We start from the raw sequence: 16,496 nt of genomic DNA on the forward strand, positions 1-16,496 counted from the left end.
TATGTCCTAATTTCTCTTGAGTTCAAACCTGGGGTGGGATTCCCGGAAGAAAAGTTTAAAATTTCCAGAAACTGTTAGACTGTTTGCCACAGCAGCTGCACACCTACACACCACCAATGGGTTCTGGGCTGCTTCCTGGTTTTGCTACCATTAATTCAGTCCAGGTGTTTCCACCAATCATAATTCTTTGTGGATGTTGATGACAAGACCTCAAGTTCTGGGGGAAATGAGTAGCGTGGTGAGCATGATGTTTATGTCTGTGGCCACAGACAGTTTTGCTCGGCCTCCAGTGGGGAGTTTTAAAGGAGGAAGTGTCTGTGCAGTGTCGCCAGTGTAGCTGGGGAGGATTCCATAGCAGTGTTTGTGAGTCCTACTCTAGGGAGCACTAGCCAGAGCCTTGAGTAGAAACCAGGAGAATGCATGTTTGCATTTACTGTTAGAAACAGCATTTCCCTGTGTATGGTGGTCACTTAATGCCTCTCATTTTGGTTTGCATAGTATTTTAGAAGACTCAAGTTTATGGCCTAGCCTGTAAAATGACCATATTGTGCCTCTCAGGCAAAGATTTATCATCACTTCTAGGAGTGACCCCGATTTTAGAAGTTCTTCCAAAGGAACGTGTCAGATAACAATGTTTTGCTCTTAATTATATTTCATACAAGAAGCTTTTTTTTTTCTGGGAAATCTGTCACATGACTTTAGGTATGACCTGTCTTAAAATATTTATTTTTTTATCAAGAAGTACAAAATTTGGGGCTGGAGAGATGGCTCAGAGGTTAAGAGCATTGCCTGCTCTTCCAAAGGTCCTGAGTTCAATTCCCAGCAACCACATGGTGGCTCACAACCATCTGTAACGGGGTCTGGTGCCCTCTTCTGGCCTGCAGGCATACACACAGACAGAATATTGTATACATAATAAATAAATAAATAAATATTTTTTAAAAAAAAGAAGTGCAAAATTTACCTAATAAAGAACAATGTTGTAAAGTTTCAGAGCGGCAGAATCACACCACCCCGAAGAGCCCCATCACCAGATGGCTTCTCACCATACAGCCCGGAAGAGACAAACCGCCGTGTGAACAAAGTGATGAGGGCCAGGCTGTACCTCCTGCAGCAGATAGGACCCAACTCTTTCCTGATTGGGGGAGACAGTCCAGACAATAAGTACCGGGTGTTCATTGGGCCACAGGTAGTATTCGACACCTTTATATTTTATTAGTATGTGGTACCATTTTAAGTCTGTATACTATTGAATCATTTTGTTTCTTTGTGTGTGTGTGTGTGTGTGTGTGTGTGTGTGTGTGTGTGTGTGTGTGTGTGATTAGAAATTGAGTGCTTCATGTTCTCCACACAAGTGTTAGCTCATCCCCAGACATTAGAAGGTTTCTTTTAGCCTTATTGTTGGTGCTTTGTTTTGTTTTGCTTTTTTTTGTTTTTGAGACAGGGTTTTTCTGTGTAGCCCTAACTGCACAGACAAGTAGAGAAGTCTGGCCTCGAACTCAGGTCCGTCTGCCTCTGCCTTTGCCTGCCGAGTGCTGGGATTAAAGGGTGTGGACCACCACCCTGTTCTGTTTTCATTCTGTGACAGGGTCTCACTATGCCATCCAGCTTGCTTCAAATTCACTTTATAACCTAGGCTTGCTCTGAATTCACAGTGAGCTCTCTGTCTGCAAGTGCCAAAGATACAGGCATGTATGTATCTGGCTCTCAGTTTTATAAAGTGAATTTAAAATGCATCTAGACTATGGATGATGTTGTTACTATGAGAATACCTTGAACAAAATAAATTTAATCAATTGAGTAAATTCATTGAAAATAGATTAATGCATGGAAATACCTGTATCTTTATATGTGAGGATAATGAAGGATATTCATAGAAATTTTAATAAAATAGACTTAGGCATGCCCAAGCAGGATAGGCATAGACATTCTGATGGAGCCTCACTTATTTATTAACCCATGGACTTTTTTGTGGTCACCAGAACTGCAGCTGTGGGCGTGGAACGTTTTGTATTCACCTGTTATTTGTTATGCTCCGTGTGTTTCAACTGGAACCCTCTGACCCAATGTTATGGAGAAAAACTTTAAAAAATTTTGAGGTAATTTTTTAATATACAACTCTAGTGTAAAATTGACAGTATACTTGTATGATACGTCTTGTAATTTTTCTAAGAGTACTGACAGTGGCGGGCGGACATGTGAAGCTACGGAAGAATTTTCTGAGGCCTTTAAAGTTGTTTGGTGATTTATTGAGCGATAAGTGGTTTGGATTTTTTGTTTGTTTCTAAACTGTAAAAACCTTAAGTAAGCACTGGTGTGCTTTAAAAATCATTGTCCCTAGTAAACTGTGGTCTTATGTTTGAAGCTCTTAAATCAGTTTTATGCAAAATGTATGCAAATAAAGATGAGTAACTCACCTCTTCATATGCATAATTATGGCACCAATATCATTGACGCTGTCTTTTTCCAATGTTAGGTTGAGAGTTTGTTCCAGAAATATCACAGTAGGCGTAGCTCAAGAATCAAAGCTCCATCTCGTAACACAATCCAGAAGTTTGTTTCACGCATGTCCAATTCTCATACATTGTCATCATCTAGCACGTCTACATCTAGTTCAGAAAACAGGTCAGTACTCGGCACAAAACTGAGATCCATCTAGTGGTGCTTTTTAATTTTAGGAATAATTTTTATTCTACTTAATTGCTATACAATGGTGTAATTACTGAGTCTTGACTTGTCATGTTCATGCAAAAGTAAAGGTTATTAAAGGTCACTTGAAGAATTTTTGCTCTCCACACTATACATTAGAAATGACAGATTAGCATAATGTCCCGTCTTGTGAAAAAGCAGGTGGCAGGAGCAAGTTGCAAGTTAGTGAGCGGCTGCTTTGTCAGACATCACCTTAGCCAAGCACCTGATAGAACTGTTTCATCCTGTTCTTTTTCTTTTCTTTTTTTATTTTTCGAGACAGGGTTCCCTGTGAAAAGTCCTGGCTGTCCTGGAACTCGCTCTTGTTACCAGGCTGACCTCAAACTCAAAGAGATCCACTTGCCTCTGCCTCCCAAGTGCTGGGGTTAAAGGCGTGTGCCACCACCATCTAGCCTTCATTCTGTTCTTATGAAAACCTTGTCAGGTAGATTTTATCACTGTTCTACAGATCATATGAGGTAGAAGGAAACATGGCAAAGTGGCTTTGCAAAATCACTTTCAGGTATAGGATTTTTATGTCGTGTAACATCAGTACATCAGTCATCGATGTTTCCAGAGAATCTTTACCTGGGAGAAGAGAAGCACGTTCTCATTAAGTAGACTGGTCAGCAGCAGCAGTAGGAGTAGGTTTGTAGTAGGAGGTCCAGGAGCTGTTACCTTGGTAGCTATGTAAAGTTCACAGTGCTTCACAAACTCTACATTGCCCAGTTCCTGGGAAGATGGAAAGATAAGCTCTGAAGGATACAAAATGCAGCCTGAAATAATAAGCATGGGTGTTGCCAAGTCTCCAGTATTATTTGGGGTCTGTTATCTACCTATTTTGTTACCTGAGTTTCTTTCTGTTCTGTGACATAAGCTTTTGGTGTAAAACTGAGATGGTCCAGTTACTGCGGGCAGGAGAGAGGGTATCTGTGGTCCTGGGCACCCTGGTTTGAGAAGCACTGGCTGGCGAGTGTCATTTCATCCCACCTTTCACTGAGACTTGTGACCACCTCAGAACACGGAGCTGGGGGAAGCAGTGCCGTGGCCACTGGGTGGACGGGGGATTTTTAGGCTTTGATTCAGTGGATTGACTTTAGAATCCTAGAGCGTTTTGAGTTATTTGTGAAACTAAAAATCTTCTGGCTTCTTAGAAATGGATGAAGCCAGGAGAGGTAATAGCATACGTAACCAGAATTTGGGTATCTTGATTCCTGAATAAGGTTCCTTTCCGTTACCCTTTGTCTCTTTTAAATAAATGGAAAAGAAAAGAAAAAAGAAAGGTTGATTTTTTTTTTCTTTATCGAGCTTCTAAAGCCAAACTTACTTTATGCTTTGTGTTGAAGAAAGAGAATAAATGTTTAAAGCTAGATAGCTTAAATTAGAAGACAGTCAAAGACACTTTCTTAGTGTGGGCCGGAATTTGAGTTTTCCAGGTGCAATGGCATATCAGCAGTGTAGACACAAGCATTTGTCATATTGTAATATAGTGTGTAAGTTTTTGTTCCATGTAGTCACATATTTTTATGGAAAAACGAAAATCAAGAAAAAGAAAACACTAAACACTGGGGATCTAATATTATAAAAATTTCAAATAGTATTTCCAAAGAATAGAAAATAGACATACGGGCTGGAGAGATGGACCAGCAGTTAAGAGCATCAGCTGCTATTCCAGAGGACCCAAGTTCAGTTCCTAGCTCCCCCGTGGCAGTTTACAACCATCTATAACTCCAGTTCCAGGGGATCTGACACCTTCTTCTGGCCTCTACAGGCACAAGGCATGAACATGGCACACACACACATATATATATATACATAGAAGCAAAGCAGTCATATACTTGCAATAAAAATTCAAAATAAAAAAATTAAAGCAAATGGAAAATACACAAAACGGCTCCAAAAAATGAAAGTGCAAAAATGATCTTAGAACTTCAGTGTATAGATAAAATGCAGAAAGAGAAACTAGCAAACATGCTTCGTCAACTCGCTAACATTTTGAAAAATGCTTAAGAAAAAAATACAGTGGATAGAGAGGAGAAAGGTAGGAGAAGGATGAGTTAGAATAGAGTATAATGACGTGTGGAGGTGCCATAGTGAAATCCATTCCCTTGTACTTTTTACGTCTATATGTTTATATATGGGTTCTAGTTCCTGCATTGACTTGCATTCACAGTGCGAACAGCCTGACTCACCACAGTTGTGGATCTGCTTCTAAATTACTGTGTATCAGTAGGAGAGAGAACTGCTCTGCGGTTATCAGGTGGGGCTGTCAGACAACGCTCTCTGGTTGATATGTGCATAGTCTAGAGGAGTACCACTTGGTGTTCAGTGCTCTGCTTCCCTCCCTTGCAGCATAAAGGACGAAGAGGAGCAAATGTGTCCCATCTGCTTGTTGGGCATGCTGGACGAGGAGAGCCTGACTGTGTGTGAAGATGGCTGCCGGAACAAACTGCACCACCACTGCATGTCAATCTGTAGGTGGCTCATCTGTCCCCATGCTCAGCCTGGCTGCATTCTAGCTCACCGTTTTGTTTGTGATTGCAGCATGGCTTGTGGGGAGATGAAGGAGAGCAGAAGAAAGTCCTGCTTAAGCTCCTTGTGAAGTTTTTAGCAAATTAGGATTTAGGATCTGTGTAGATGTAAAAGTGCAGTGTATATAGGGTGATGGAGGTGGAAATGGAAGGCGTGCAAACCTAAAATTTCCCGGCCCAAAGCTGTGAGCCGGGAAGGAGGTGGGTGACGTGGGCGGGCTTTCCAGAGGGTGAATCAAAAGACTAGCCACAGCATCGAGTAGGGGGGTGTGCTTGGAAGGATGGCGAGCATAGCAGTGCTGTCCTGAGTGATAAAGCAGCGTTTCTGTAGGTATGAGCATCGGAATAATTCGCTCTACTGCATTGGCCAGCTTTCAGATTGATACCCTACCAGACTGTGAGACTCCCACCATAGCAGTCCTACACTAGCTGTTATGAATACTCAGGATTTAGAAATACTTAATGTTAAGTTTTACATTTTTGTAATATTTTTTTCTTTATATTTTTCAGGGGCAGAAGAATGTAGAAGAAATAGAGAACCTTTAATATGTCCCCTTTGTAGATCTAAGTGGAGATCCCATGACTTCTACAGGTAAGAATTTTGAATTACTGATTGGTGTATATTTAACAAAAAATTGAAATGACATTCTCTAGCCTCTCATGGTGGCATACACCTGTGATCGAGGCTGAGGCAGGAATTCAAGGCTAGCTTGAGCTACAGTGAAGCCTTGTCTCAAAGTGCCAAGTGTGACTTCTGTCAATATTTTGCAACAAGTTTTGTAATCTTTGATTTTAGCCACGAGCTGTCGAGTCCAGTGGATTCCCCTGCCTCCCTGCGAGCTGTACCACAGCCCGTCTCCCCACAGCAGCCTGTGGCTGGGTCGCAAAGAAGGAACCAAGAAAGCAACTTTAACCTTACTCACTATGGAGCCCAGCAGATCCCTCCTGCTTACACAGAGCTGGCTGAGCCGTGGATCCAGGTGAGCAGTTCTCTGTTTAGTTCAGCTCTTGTGTGTGTCCTGTCCCTCGGTTGTTTCTAATTTAGGAAAACACTTCGCTAGTGTGACTCCTAGCCCTTGGGTTAATTCCTTTCTGCATGTGTGCTGCAGTTTACACTTGAGAGTTTCTTTGTAGCTTTCACCTACCTAGATGTGCTCTTCCTAAACAAGTGTAAAAGGCTGTGCAAGGAAGGAAAGTTCTGCTCTTTGATGGCTGACTTGCCCATATTTAACCCTCATTCCTGACAAGTGGTTCTGTTTGCCGCCATTTAAACCCAGTTTCTCCTTCCTGTGCGCTGCTGTATAACAGGCGCTTGCCGAGAGGACAAGCAAGGATTTAGAATGTGCTCGGGTTTCTCGTCTTCAATAAACACAGATTTTGGTTGACCAACTTCAAAATTATTTCATTGGTTGCTGAATGCTTGCTATATTTTTAAATGTAGACTCTATAGCCCTTGCTCCCAGGAGAAGTAGTGAGATGGTAGTGAAGCCAAGTCATCAGCATTTGTAAGACATTAACTCCATCATAGAATGTGCTGCCTTTCTGCTTTGTGAGCCTTGAAACACACTCTCCATGTTAACCCCCTACTCCTTTCCAACCTGATCAAATCCACAGAGTTTATAGACACAACTTAATTCTTCCATCTGATTTGTGAACAGTATTCTGCAAAGGCCCTGTCTGTTTGAGTATCTCATAGAACTCTGAGTGGATTCTGAGCTGTTAGATGCCATTCTGGCAAGGCTGTCATTGCTGTGTTTTGCTTACGCCTTGGGGCGTCCTGGAAGGCGGATTGAAACTGATGCAGTGCAAGAAGCTCGTGTCCTTTGTGTTGAAGTAACTAGCACTTCAAGTTGAGAGACACTGCGTTTTAGTCATGTGTCTTGTTGCTGTGACCAGATACCTGAAGTAATCATAGAGCAAAGGATTTGTTGGAATTTACAGTTCAAAGCATTACAGCTGGCCATGGGGGCAGGCACGGCTACAGGATCAGGATGACTGGTCACATTGCGTCTGCAGGCCAGAAGCAAAGGGAGAGGAGTGGCTCGTCAGCTCATTTCTCCTCCTTATTCCGACCAAGGACCTCAGCTCATGAACTGGTGCTGACCACATGTAGGGTGGGTCTTCCTGTCTCAGCTAACCTAATTTAGAGTCAGTGCAGCCAGGGAGTGGGTGCGCAGCCCTTAATCCTAGCACTCAGGAGGCAAAGGCAGGCTGGTTTACAATGCCAAGTTCCAGGACAGCCAGGACTACACAGAGAAACCTTGTCTCAGAAAAACCAAGAGAAAGAGAGAGAAAAAAGAAAAGTCCTCAATAGACATGCCAGACATTTCTAAATACCATGGAGTTGACAATCAAGGCGCTGGGCTTATAGTCAAGTGTTTGCAGGGTATCCTGCGTTTGATGTCGAGCCTCCTGTAGAAAGCTGGCTTTGCTGGTGTGCTTGCAATCCCAGCTCTGGAAAGGTGAGACAGGTGGACCCGTGGGGCTCAGTGACCAATTAGCCTAGCCTAATTGGTGAGCCTACTAGAAGACTCCATCTCAGAAAAAAAAAAAGCCAAAGTGAACAGCTCCTGGAAACACTACCCAAGGTTGACCTCTGGCCTCCACAGTGTGCTGACATGCACATACGTGTACACCCATGCCCCCACACAAGAATGTGTATATATTACTAAAGTTTTTAATTGTAAAAATTTGACAATCAAAAAATTATCTATCAAGTGTAATAAAGAATTGAGAAGTGGCTGATTTTTTTAATTATCAGAAACTGTTCTTAGTTTACCATAGGTTCACTAATTTCTCATCAGATTGTGTTTGTTCTATATAGGTGTTTGGAATGGAACTCGTTGGCTGCTTATTTTCTAGAAACTGGAATGTAAGAGAGATGGCCCTCCGGCGTCTTTCTCACGATGTTAGTGGGGCCCTGTTGTTGGCAAATGGGGAGAGCACTGGAAATTCTGGAGGCGGCAGTGGCAGCAGCTTGAGCGCTGGAGCTGCCAGCGGGTCTTCCCAGACCAGCATCTCAGGGGATGTGGTGGAGGCGTGCTGCAGCGTCTTGTCCATAGTCTGTGCCGACCCTGTCTACAAAGTGTATGTCGCTGCTTTAGTAAGTACATTATTCCATAACCATATCTTTATGAGCTTTCTTTCTTTGGTCTTTTGTAGGTATCAAATTTAAGAAACAATAAATACTTTACCTAAATTAACTTTAGAAAATCCAATTTTTTTATTCCATAGTTCTAAGAAATTACAATATCCCATTTTATCTCTCCATATAATTTTACTGATTTTAATCTGCTCATGATTTCTTATTTACTTTTATCCTGTGTAGTAGTAATGTCTTGCTATTCATATATTTTCTTGAATGAATACACTATATATGACCAAATTAAAACTTCTTGATGGTGATGAAGGGGGAGGGTAGAGGATCAGGAGGAGTTAAGTTGATCTCGAGCTATCCTGGGAGTTCAGTGCTAGCCTGGGAAATAGGAGACCCTGTCTCAAGAAACAGAAACAACCAGGCAAGACTAGACTTAGAAGGTGTCCTTTGAGTTTTGTTGTTGTTTGTTTGTTTTGCTGTATGAAAACATTAATGAATATTTATTTTTAATAAAAATTGCTCTTGGCTTCAGTAAACATGTGAGAAAATTCAGAAGGTTTTTACAGAAAATGGTCCCATATTCTCTCAGTTTCTTTCCAGTGACTGTGACAAGAGAAACTTTAGGAAGGAAGGGTTTGTTGTGGCTCACAGTTCCAGGTGACAGCCCATGCTGGTAGAGAAGTCACAGTGGCAGAGACTCCTGGGATCTGGCCACACTACATCCTGTCATGAGGCTGGGGAAGACAGGCATATACACACAGTGCATGGCTCACATCTGCTCACATTTAAGATGCTAACCACAATGGTCTGCAGGCACTGCCTAGCGACCCCTGGAGCTCAAATTCACACGCCCTCAAGAATCCCTGCCTTAGGGTAATTCTTGAAGAAGATCACAGTTAGTGGAGAGGGATAGGGTGTATGTTCCACAGCTGCCTGTGGAATGAGAGGGCGCTGGCAGAAACCTGGTTAGCTCCATGTGGGTAAAGGGGCAAACTCAAGACTGTCATGTTGTGACAAGTGCCAGTGGTCACTGCGCCATCTCACTGGTGTGATTTCTTACCTAATTGTTCAGACTTCAGTCTCTTGTAATCTTTTTTTTCTCTAACACCCTCATAGTTGGGTCTAGTGAATGTTCCTTCTGAGAAGTATAAGTGACTATGAATATAAATTGGGGTCAGAGTTCAGTGACCTCAAAAACCTATTACAACTAGAGCACCATGTTAGTTGAACTGGGAGTAGCCAAGGACGTCTGGACTTGGAGCAGATGTTAGAAACCTTGATTCTACCTCCAGCTGAAATCACGCACCAGTGCTCTGGTTTGCACCACTGGGTTATCCACTTCTGTTAGGGCTTATTTATCTGCTCAGATTATCTCAGCTTGGGACATTTTCTTGATGTATTTTGAATGTAGTTAAACTAACCTTCAGGTTTCTTTTCTCCCCAGAAAACATTGAGAGCCATGCTGGTATATACACCTTGCCACAGTCTGGCAGAAAGAATCAAACTTCAGAGACTTCTCCGGCCAGTTGTAGACACCATCCTAGTCAAGTGTGCAGATGCCAATAGGTAAGGCCTCGCTGGAAAATTCCTGGCCCCACCTCACACTTAGTGTTTGATACACCTGTGCTAGTGAATAATCAAATATTATTACTTTGTAATGTGAAATTGCATAGGGTTTAGAGCTTGTAAGGACTAGGGAAAAAAACCCAGTGGCAGGTAAAAGCCAGGCCAGCAGACTGCATGGGGCTGCACATGTGATGTGTTAGGATTGTAGTGTTAGTCTGAAACCCAGGCAACAAGAACACAGAGTGGCCTATAGAACCATAGGAGTGAACTTGCTTCAGAGAACATGTGTCACATCCCATCTCTGCCTCCGTGGGTCAGAAAGGAGTCCTGTTCCATTAGTTATGGAATTTTATTGTCACTATGAGCATTTTTAACTTTCGAGGTTTCATATCTTCCCACGGTGTCTTCAGAACTGACAGTGAAGAGCAGTGACAGTAAAAGTGAGCGCAGGCCACGCCTCTTTTAGATCAGTGGCCAGAAAAGCTCCCTCTGTTTAATGAGCCGTGGTTGATACTGCCTGGCAGTTCCTGTCTGCACATCGCAGCACGGCTTGATTGGCCACCACTCTTCCACCTCCCTTGCTTTGCTTCTGCTGCTGCTCTGTTAGAGTGGTCTCCCTCTGGTTTTCTGTCCGAGTCATGAGTTAGTTGCGTAGAGAGCGTGTCCGTGTGCAGGGCAGATAATGTTTGTCGGCACGAGGGTGGGGTCAGATGGCAGGTACTGAGCAGCCCACTTTCTGGAGCTCTGCAGTTGGTTGTTTATCCCAGGCAGTTGCTTGAACATAAAACATAAGAAATACTGCAGAGAGATCTCATAATACTTGCTACTCATCAGTGAGTTGTTGACACACTGGGGGAATTAATAAAGGTCACTTTCGTTTCTTTGTAGCCGCACGAGTCAGCTGTCCATATCAACACTGCTGGAGCTGTGCAAGGGCCAAGCAGGAGAGTTGGCAGTTGGGAGAGAAATACTTAAAGCTGGTAATGACTTCTACTTTAAAGTTCATGTGGCACAACTTATTGTTTTCCTGGACCTAAGATTTCGCATAGGACTGTTACAAAATATTGAAGTAATTTTATAAATTGATGCATTCACTCAACTGTTTTTAAAATAGGAGTTAATTAATTTTATGACACTGTTTCTCCATCATTTGTTTTTACTTCTGTAGGATCCATTGGTGTTGGTGGTGTTGATTATGTCTTAAGTTGTATTCTTGGAAACCAAGCTGAATCAAACAGCTGGCAAGAACTCCTGGGCCGCCTGTGTCTTGTAGACAGATTGCTGTTGGAATTTCCTGCTGAATTTTATCCTCATATCGTCAGTACTGACGTCTCTCAAGCTGAGCCTGTTGAAATCAGGTAATCCTTCTTGTGGAAATCAGTACCCCTCTTCCTAGTTGCTCACATTTCCCCCAAGTGGTGTATACTAATACCTTAGTCCTTGATTGTAGAAACCTGAAGAGTAGGCTACTTTTAGTTAAACATTCACAAATTCTTTTTACTAAAATGGTTTTTGTGTACAAGGGCAGGCTATTAGTTGCCTTTTAAGAAATGTACGTATTTTTTCAGTAATTTGTACTTGTCTGCTAATTGAAGGTGTTTTGCTTTGTTTGTCTTTCAGGTATAAGAAGCTGCTGTCCCTCTTGGCCTTCACTTTGCAGTCCATTGATAATTCCCACTCAATGGTTGGCAAACTCTCTCGAAGGATATATTTGAGCTCTGCAAGAATGGTGACTTCAGTGCCTGCTGTGTTTTCTAAGCTGGTAACGATGCTGACTGCTTCTGGTTCCACTCACTTCACCAGAATGCGCCGGCGTTTGCTGGCAATTGCAGATGAGGTAGAGATTGCTGAGGTCATCCAGATGGGTGTGGAAGACACTTTGGATGACCAACAGGACAGCTTCTTGCAGGCAGTGGGCCCTACCAACCATCCAGAGAGCAGTTCCCTTCAGCACACGGTCCATTTAGAGAAAACTGGAAAAGGATTATGTGCTACGAGACTGAGTGTCAGTTCAGAGGACATTTCTGACAGACTGGCTGGCATTTCCCTAGGACTTCCTAGTTCAACAACAACAGAACAACCAAAGCCAATGGTTCAAACAAAAGGCAGACCCCACAGTCAGTGTTTGAACTCCTCTCCTTTATCTCATTCCCCGATGTTTCCAGCAGTATCAACCCCTTCTTCATCTGCCCCATCTGTCCCAGCTGGCTCTGTAACAGATGTTTCTAAGCATAGACCTCAGGCATTTGTCCCCTGCAAAATACCTTCTGCGTCTCCTCAAACACAGCGCAAGTTTTCTCTACAATTCCAGAGGAACTGCTCTGAAAACAGAGACTCAGATAAACTCTCTCCAGTCTTTACCCAGTCAAGACCCCCACCCTCCAGTAACATACACAGGCCAAAGCCATCTCGACCCGTCCCGGGTAGCACAAGCAAACTGGGGGATGCCTCAAAAAATAGCATGACACTTGACCTGAACAGTGCTTCCAAATGCGATGGCAGCTTTGGCAGTAGCAGCAACAGTGGTGATGCCATTATACCCAGCGACGAGACAGTATTCACCCCAGTGGAGGACAAGTGCAGATTAGATGTCAACACCGAGCTCAACTCCAGTATTGAGGACCTTCTTGAAGCATCCATGCCTTCAAGTGACACAACAGTCACTTTCAAGTCTGAAGTTGCTGTCCTCTCTCCTGAAAAGGCTGAAAATGATAATACGTACAAAGATGACGTCAATCATAATCAAAAGTGCAAAGAAAAGATGGAAGCTGAAGAAGAAGAAGCTTTAGCTATTGCCATGGCAATGTCAGCATCCCAAGATGCCCTCCCCATAGTTCCTCAGCTACAGGTGGAAAATGGAGAAGATATTATCATCATCCAGCAGGATGTGAGTATAGTCTTCAGATCTTACAGTTTCCTTGGGACGTGTTAAGATCTAGGAGAAATGGTGCTTTTGAGATGATTGCAAGAGTTTTCCATATATAATTAAGTATGTAGTAATAATTTTGAGTCATTGCAATGGCAGTACTCAGCCCATTTCAGAGGTACTTCTGACTGATTCTGAAATGACTATCACTTATACCTTTGATACTATTGTTAACATTGTCCATTCAAAGATCAAATTTATAGGTGGTTTGGGAATTTCAGTAGTAACAGACTAATTTTACAAGATCATGCTCTTTTTTTATTAAAATTTATTTATTTCTTATGTATACAACATTCTGCCTCCATGTATGCCCGCACGTCAGAAGAGGGTGCCAGATCTCAGTACAGATGGTTGTGAGCCACCATGTGGTTGCTGGGAATTGAACTCAGGACCTTTGGAAGAGCAGCCAGTGCTCTTAACCTCTGAGCCATCTCTCCAGCCCAAGATCATGCTCTTTTAACAGTAAAATGATTGCTTTTATTTCGCATGCAGACCCCAGAGACTCTGCCAGGACATACCAAAGCGAAGCAGCCTTATAGAGAAGACACCGAATGGCTGAAAGGGCAGCAAATAGGCCTTGGAGCGTTTTCTTCTTGTTACCAAGCACAAGATGTGGGGACTGGAACGTTAATGGCCGTTAAACAGGTTAGTATCAGTAGCACAGGGTTCAGACTGCAGTGAAGAATGTGCAGCTAGGACAGAGGATGGGACGCTGGTGTCTTCGTGCTCTAGTGTCACTTGTGTTCGCTTGGCTTGGGGCCATCATGCTTCCACTTCCCTAGTGTTTGGATTACAGGATTACAGGATTGTGCCACCACATTTGACAGTTTTGAAAAGCTTCAGGCTCAAAGTAGATGTTGCAAAAAGCAGCACACACATAAATTCTGTTATTAAAAGTTGAGGCTCATTATTGTAAGATACAGTATCAGGATGGTCAGAACAATGGTTTGTCATTCTGTCCCTCTCCGCCTGTGCCAGTTGATGGTGTCTCAGTCTGTCATTTGCCTTCTATAATGAGCATACTTACAAATACATTCAGTGAGCTTATCTACATAATACATAGAATGAGCATACAAAATGCAAAAATAATGACTTTTCATTAAACTCACTGTTCCTCTGTAGTTGGCTTTTCTTATTTTTTTACTGTTTTTCTATAGTTACAATCTTGGCTACAGCACCCTCCCCTTTTATCATTTTCCTGATTTTTTTACAGTTTATTAAGCTATATCCTTATTGTCTGAAACTACCTGACTTGTGTTTCCCTGTTGATTTGTTGGGTTTATGTAAAGAATCCTGCATTCATGAGGGTAAATGCCATTTGTTGTCTGTATTTAAAATAGTTTGGATTTGTCTGTTTTAGATCAGGTTGTTTTGAAAACAAAGAACATCAAAACTCAAAACCTTGTTAACATGTTTATTAAAACAGGTAACTTACGTCAGAAACACGTCTTCTGAGCAGGAAGAAGTGGTGGAAGCATTAAGGGAAGAGATAAGAATGATGAGCCACCTGAACCATCCGAACATCATCAGGATGCTGGGTGCCACGTGTGAGAAGAGCAACTACAACCTCTTCATTGAGTGGATGGCGGGTATGCTAAGTGTAAAGCATGAATGAGCACGCAAACTGAACTTTCCTCTACTTAAAGACAATTTATTGAATGCTTCATTTAAAAATAAATACTTTTAGGTTTCTAAAAACAAATTATTCCTAATATACAAGTACACACAAAAAGTATTTATATTTTAAATATAGTAAACCTTAAAATCTTTCCATCTTGGTGTTTTGTTTTGTTGTGCTTGGGATTGAGCCCAGGGCCTTGTACAGGCTAGGCAAGTACTTTACCACTAAGTGATAATCTCCAACCCAGCAACCTTTCTTAAGAGTGATTTTGTTTTGTTTTATTTTGTTTCAAACCTGGATAATATAAATTCAATATTTTTCTGAATAGTCATCAATTTAAAAAATGTCTCTAACAGTATAAAAGTAAAGTTATTGAGCAGGGCATGTGTCTGCAATCAGAGCACTCAAGAGGCTGAGGCAAGAGAGTGGTCTGTTCAAGCCCAGCCCATGCTCTAATAGGTGAGAATCTGTCTCAAAAAAACTAAATGAAATAAATTAATATATAACTTGAAAACCTTCCTGCAGATAAAACAGTAGTGAGGCATAAAGTTAAACCTCATCCTCTTAAACACAGACTGACTTTACTTCTGTAATATGTATAACAGTGACCTAAGATGGGACAGCTAGCTTATTTAGGCAATTATTTAAGTCCTTGTGTGATTTAAGAGTGCATTTCTAGTTCATGTTTATGTGTGCGTGTGGATGTTTGCACATGTGCGTGTGCATGTGGGTATCTGATCCAAGGTGGTGGGTGTGTCACCTCAGTCCCTCTTCACCTTTGTTTTTCAAGACAGGGTCTCTATGAACCTGAAGCTCATCAGATGTGCTGAGCTGGCTGACCCATACCACCATGCCTGGGTTTCTAGTGTTAGTTCTGGGGATTGAACTCAGGTCTCCATACATGCATGGCAGGCACTCTACCTACTGAGCTGTCTCCCCAGGGACACCCAGGAGTTCTTCAGTCCCTTACTTCCCTGTTGTTTTTCTTGGGGACATACAGAGCTGATAGGTTGGCTCTTACAGGTATCTATAAGTGAGGCTCATTGAGTTTTTGACTTGTCCCATCAGAGCTTGTACATGGTATTTGATGCCTGACTGCCTTTTTGCTCCTCCCTTGCTCTTTACCTTCTGCTAAATAAATGGTCAGTGTTGTTTATTTAATTCTGTAATAGTTTATGCACTTAGATTGAAAAAGAAAGATTCTACATTGCCGAAATAGTTCAGTCTAAAATGAATAACTTTTAGTGTTTCCTGAAATCTTGGCCCTGGTTTCATTAGGGTTCTGTAGAAAATGTTTCCTAATTTACAGTTTTGAGGTAACATAGGAAATCAGTTTTACTTCTGATACGCTATGAGTTTAACATTTCATATGAGCTTAAGAAACTAGAGTGCAATAAACAAGTATAGTTCTGGCCAGACTTACACGTTCTGTCTGTCTTTCAGGAGGGTCTGTGGCTCATCTCTTGAGTAAATACGGAGCTTTTAAGGAATCAGTAGTCATTAACTATACTGAGCAGTTACTCCGTGGCCTTTCGTATCTCCACGAGAACCAGATCATTCATAGAGATGTCAAAGGTAAGAGCCCAGTGTTTTCTCATGACAAGAAGGCAAATGTAATCTTTAACCTTGACCTGCGATGGTTTCTAACATAAGTTTTTAAGTTTGGTATTAAATAACCCTCTGACTATTAGAACTAAAAGGACCCTTAAGAGTCTTTAGTCACCAGGCAGTGGTGGTGCACTCCTTTATCCCAGCACTTGGGAGGCAGAGGCAGGCGGATCTCTGTGAGTTCAAGAGCAACCTGGTCTACAGAGCGAGCTCTAGGACACCCAGGGCTACACAGAGAAACCCTGTCTCAAAAAAACAAAAAAAAAAAGTCTTCAGCCCACCTTTCTCACTATGTAGGGCAATGTGTTTAGTACAAGAAATGGGTTTGACTTGACGAGAAGTGTAGAACCGAGGTCTCTGATCCCGTCTTGGCATTATGATATACTGCCAGGAGATCCCTGCCCTTGGTTTTTCTGAGATAATTGGTACATCATGAACTTAAAAAAAGTCATAGCTGGG

The 16,496-nt window shown here is 42.2% G+C and overlaps 1 protein-coding gene across 2 annotated transcripts in view; it reads left to right on the forward strand.

The window, feature by feature from the left end:
* Positions 1 to 16,496, forward strand: part of Map3k1 (mitogen-activated protein kinase kinase kinase 1) — a 66,249-nt gene that overhangs the window by 43,665 nt on the left and 6,088 nt on the right. For both annotated transcript variants that reach the window (XM_038323162.1, XM_038323161.1), the window contains exons 4-17: positions 989 to 1,189; positions 1,983 to 2,099; positions 2,477 to 2,625; positions 5,041 to 5,162; positions 5,730 to 5,811; positions 6,016 to 6,199; positions 8,044 to 8,322; positions 9,761 to 9,882; positions 10,771 to 10,862; positions 11,051 to 11,240; positions 11,503 to 12,769; positions 13,301 to 13,453; positions 14,235 to 14,397; positions 15,873 to 16,004. In XM_038323162.1, coding sequence (XP_038179090.1) covers positions 989 to 1,189; positions 1,983 to 2,099; positions 2,477 to 2,625; positions 5,041 to 5,162; positions 5,730 to 5,811; positions 6,016 to 6,199; positions 8,044 to 8,322; positions 9,761 to 9,882; positions 10,771 to 10,862; positions 11,051 to 11,240; positions 11,503 to 12,769; positions 13,301 to 13,453; positions 14,235 to 14,397; positions 15,873 to 16,004 — 3,253 coding nt within the window. The remainder of the gene's footprint in view (positions 1 to 988; positions 1,190 to 1,982; positions 2,100 to 2,476; positions 2,626 to 5,040; positions 5,163 to 5,729; positions 5,812 to 6,015; positions 6,200 to 8,043; positions 8,323 to 9,760; positions 9,883 to 10,770; positions 10,863 to 11,050; positions 11,241 to 11,502; positions 12,770 to 13,300; positions 13,454 to 14,234; positions 14,398 to 15,872; positions 16,005 to 16,496) is intronic.

The sequence above is a fragment of the Arvicola amphibius genome, chromosome 3 (assembly GCF_903992535.2).
Source record: "Arvicola amphibius chromosome 3, mArvAmp1.2, whole genome shotgun sequence".
NCBI lineage: Eukaryota > Metazoa > Chordata > Mammalia > Rodentia > Cricetidae > Arvicola > Arvicola amphibius.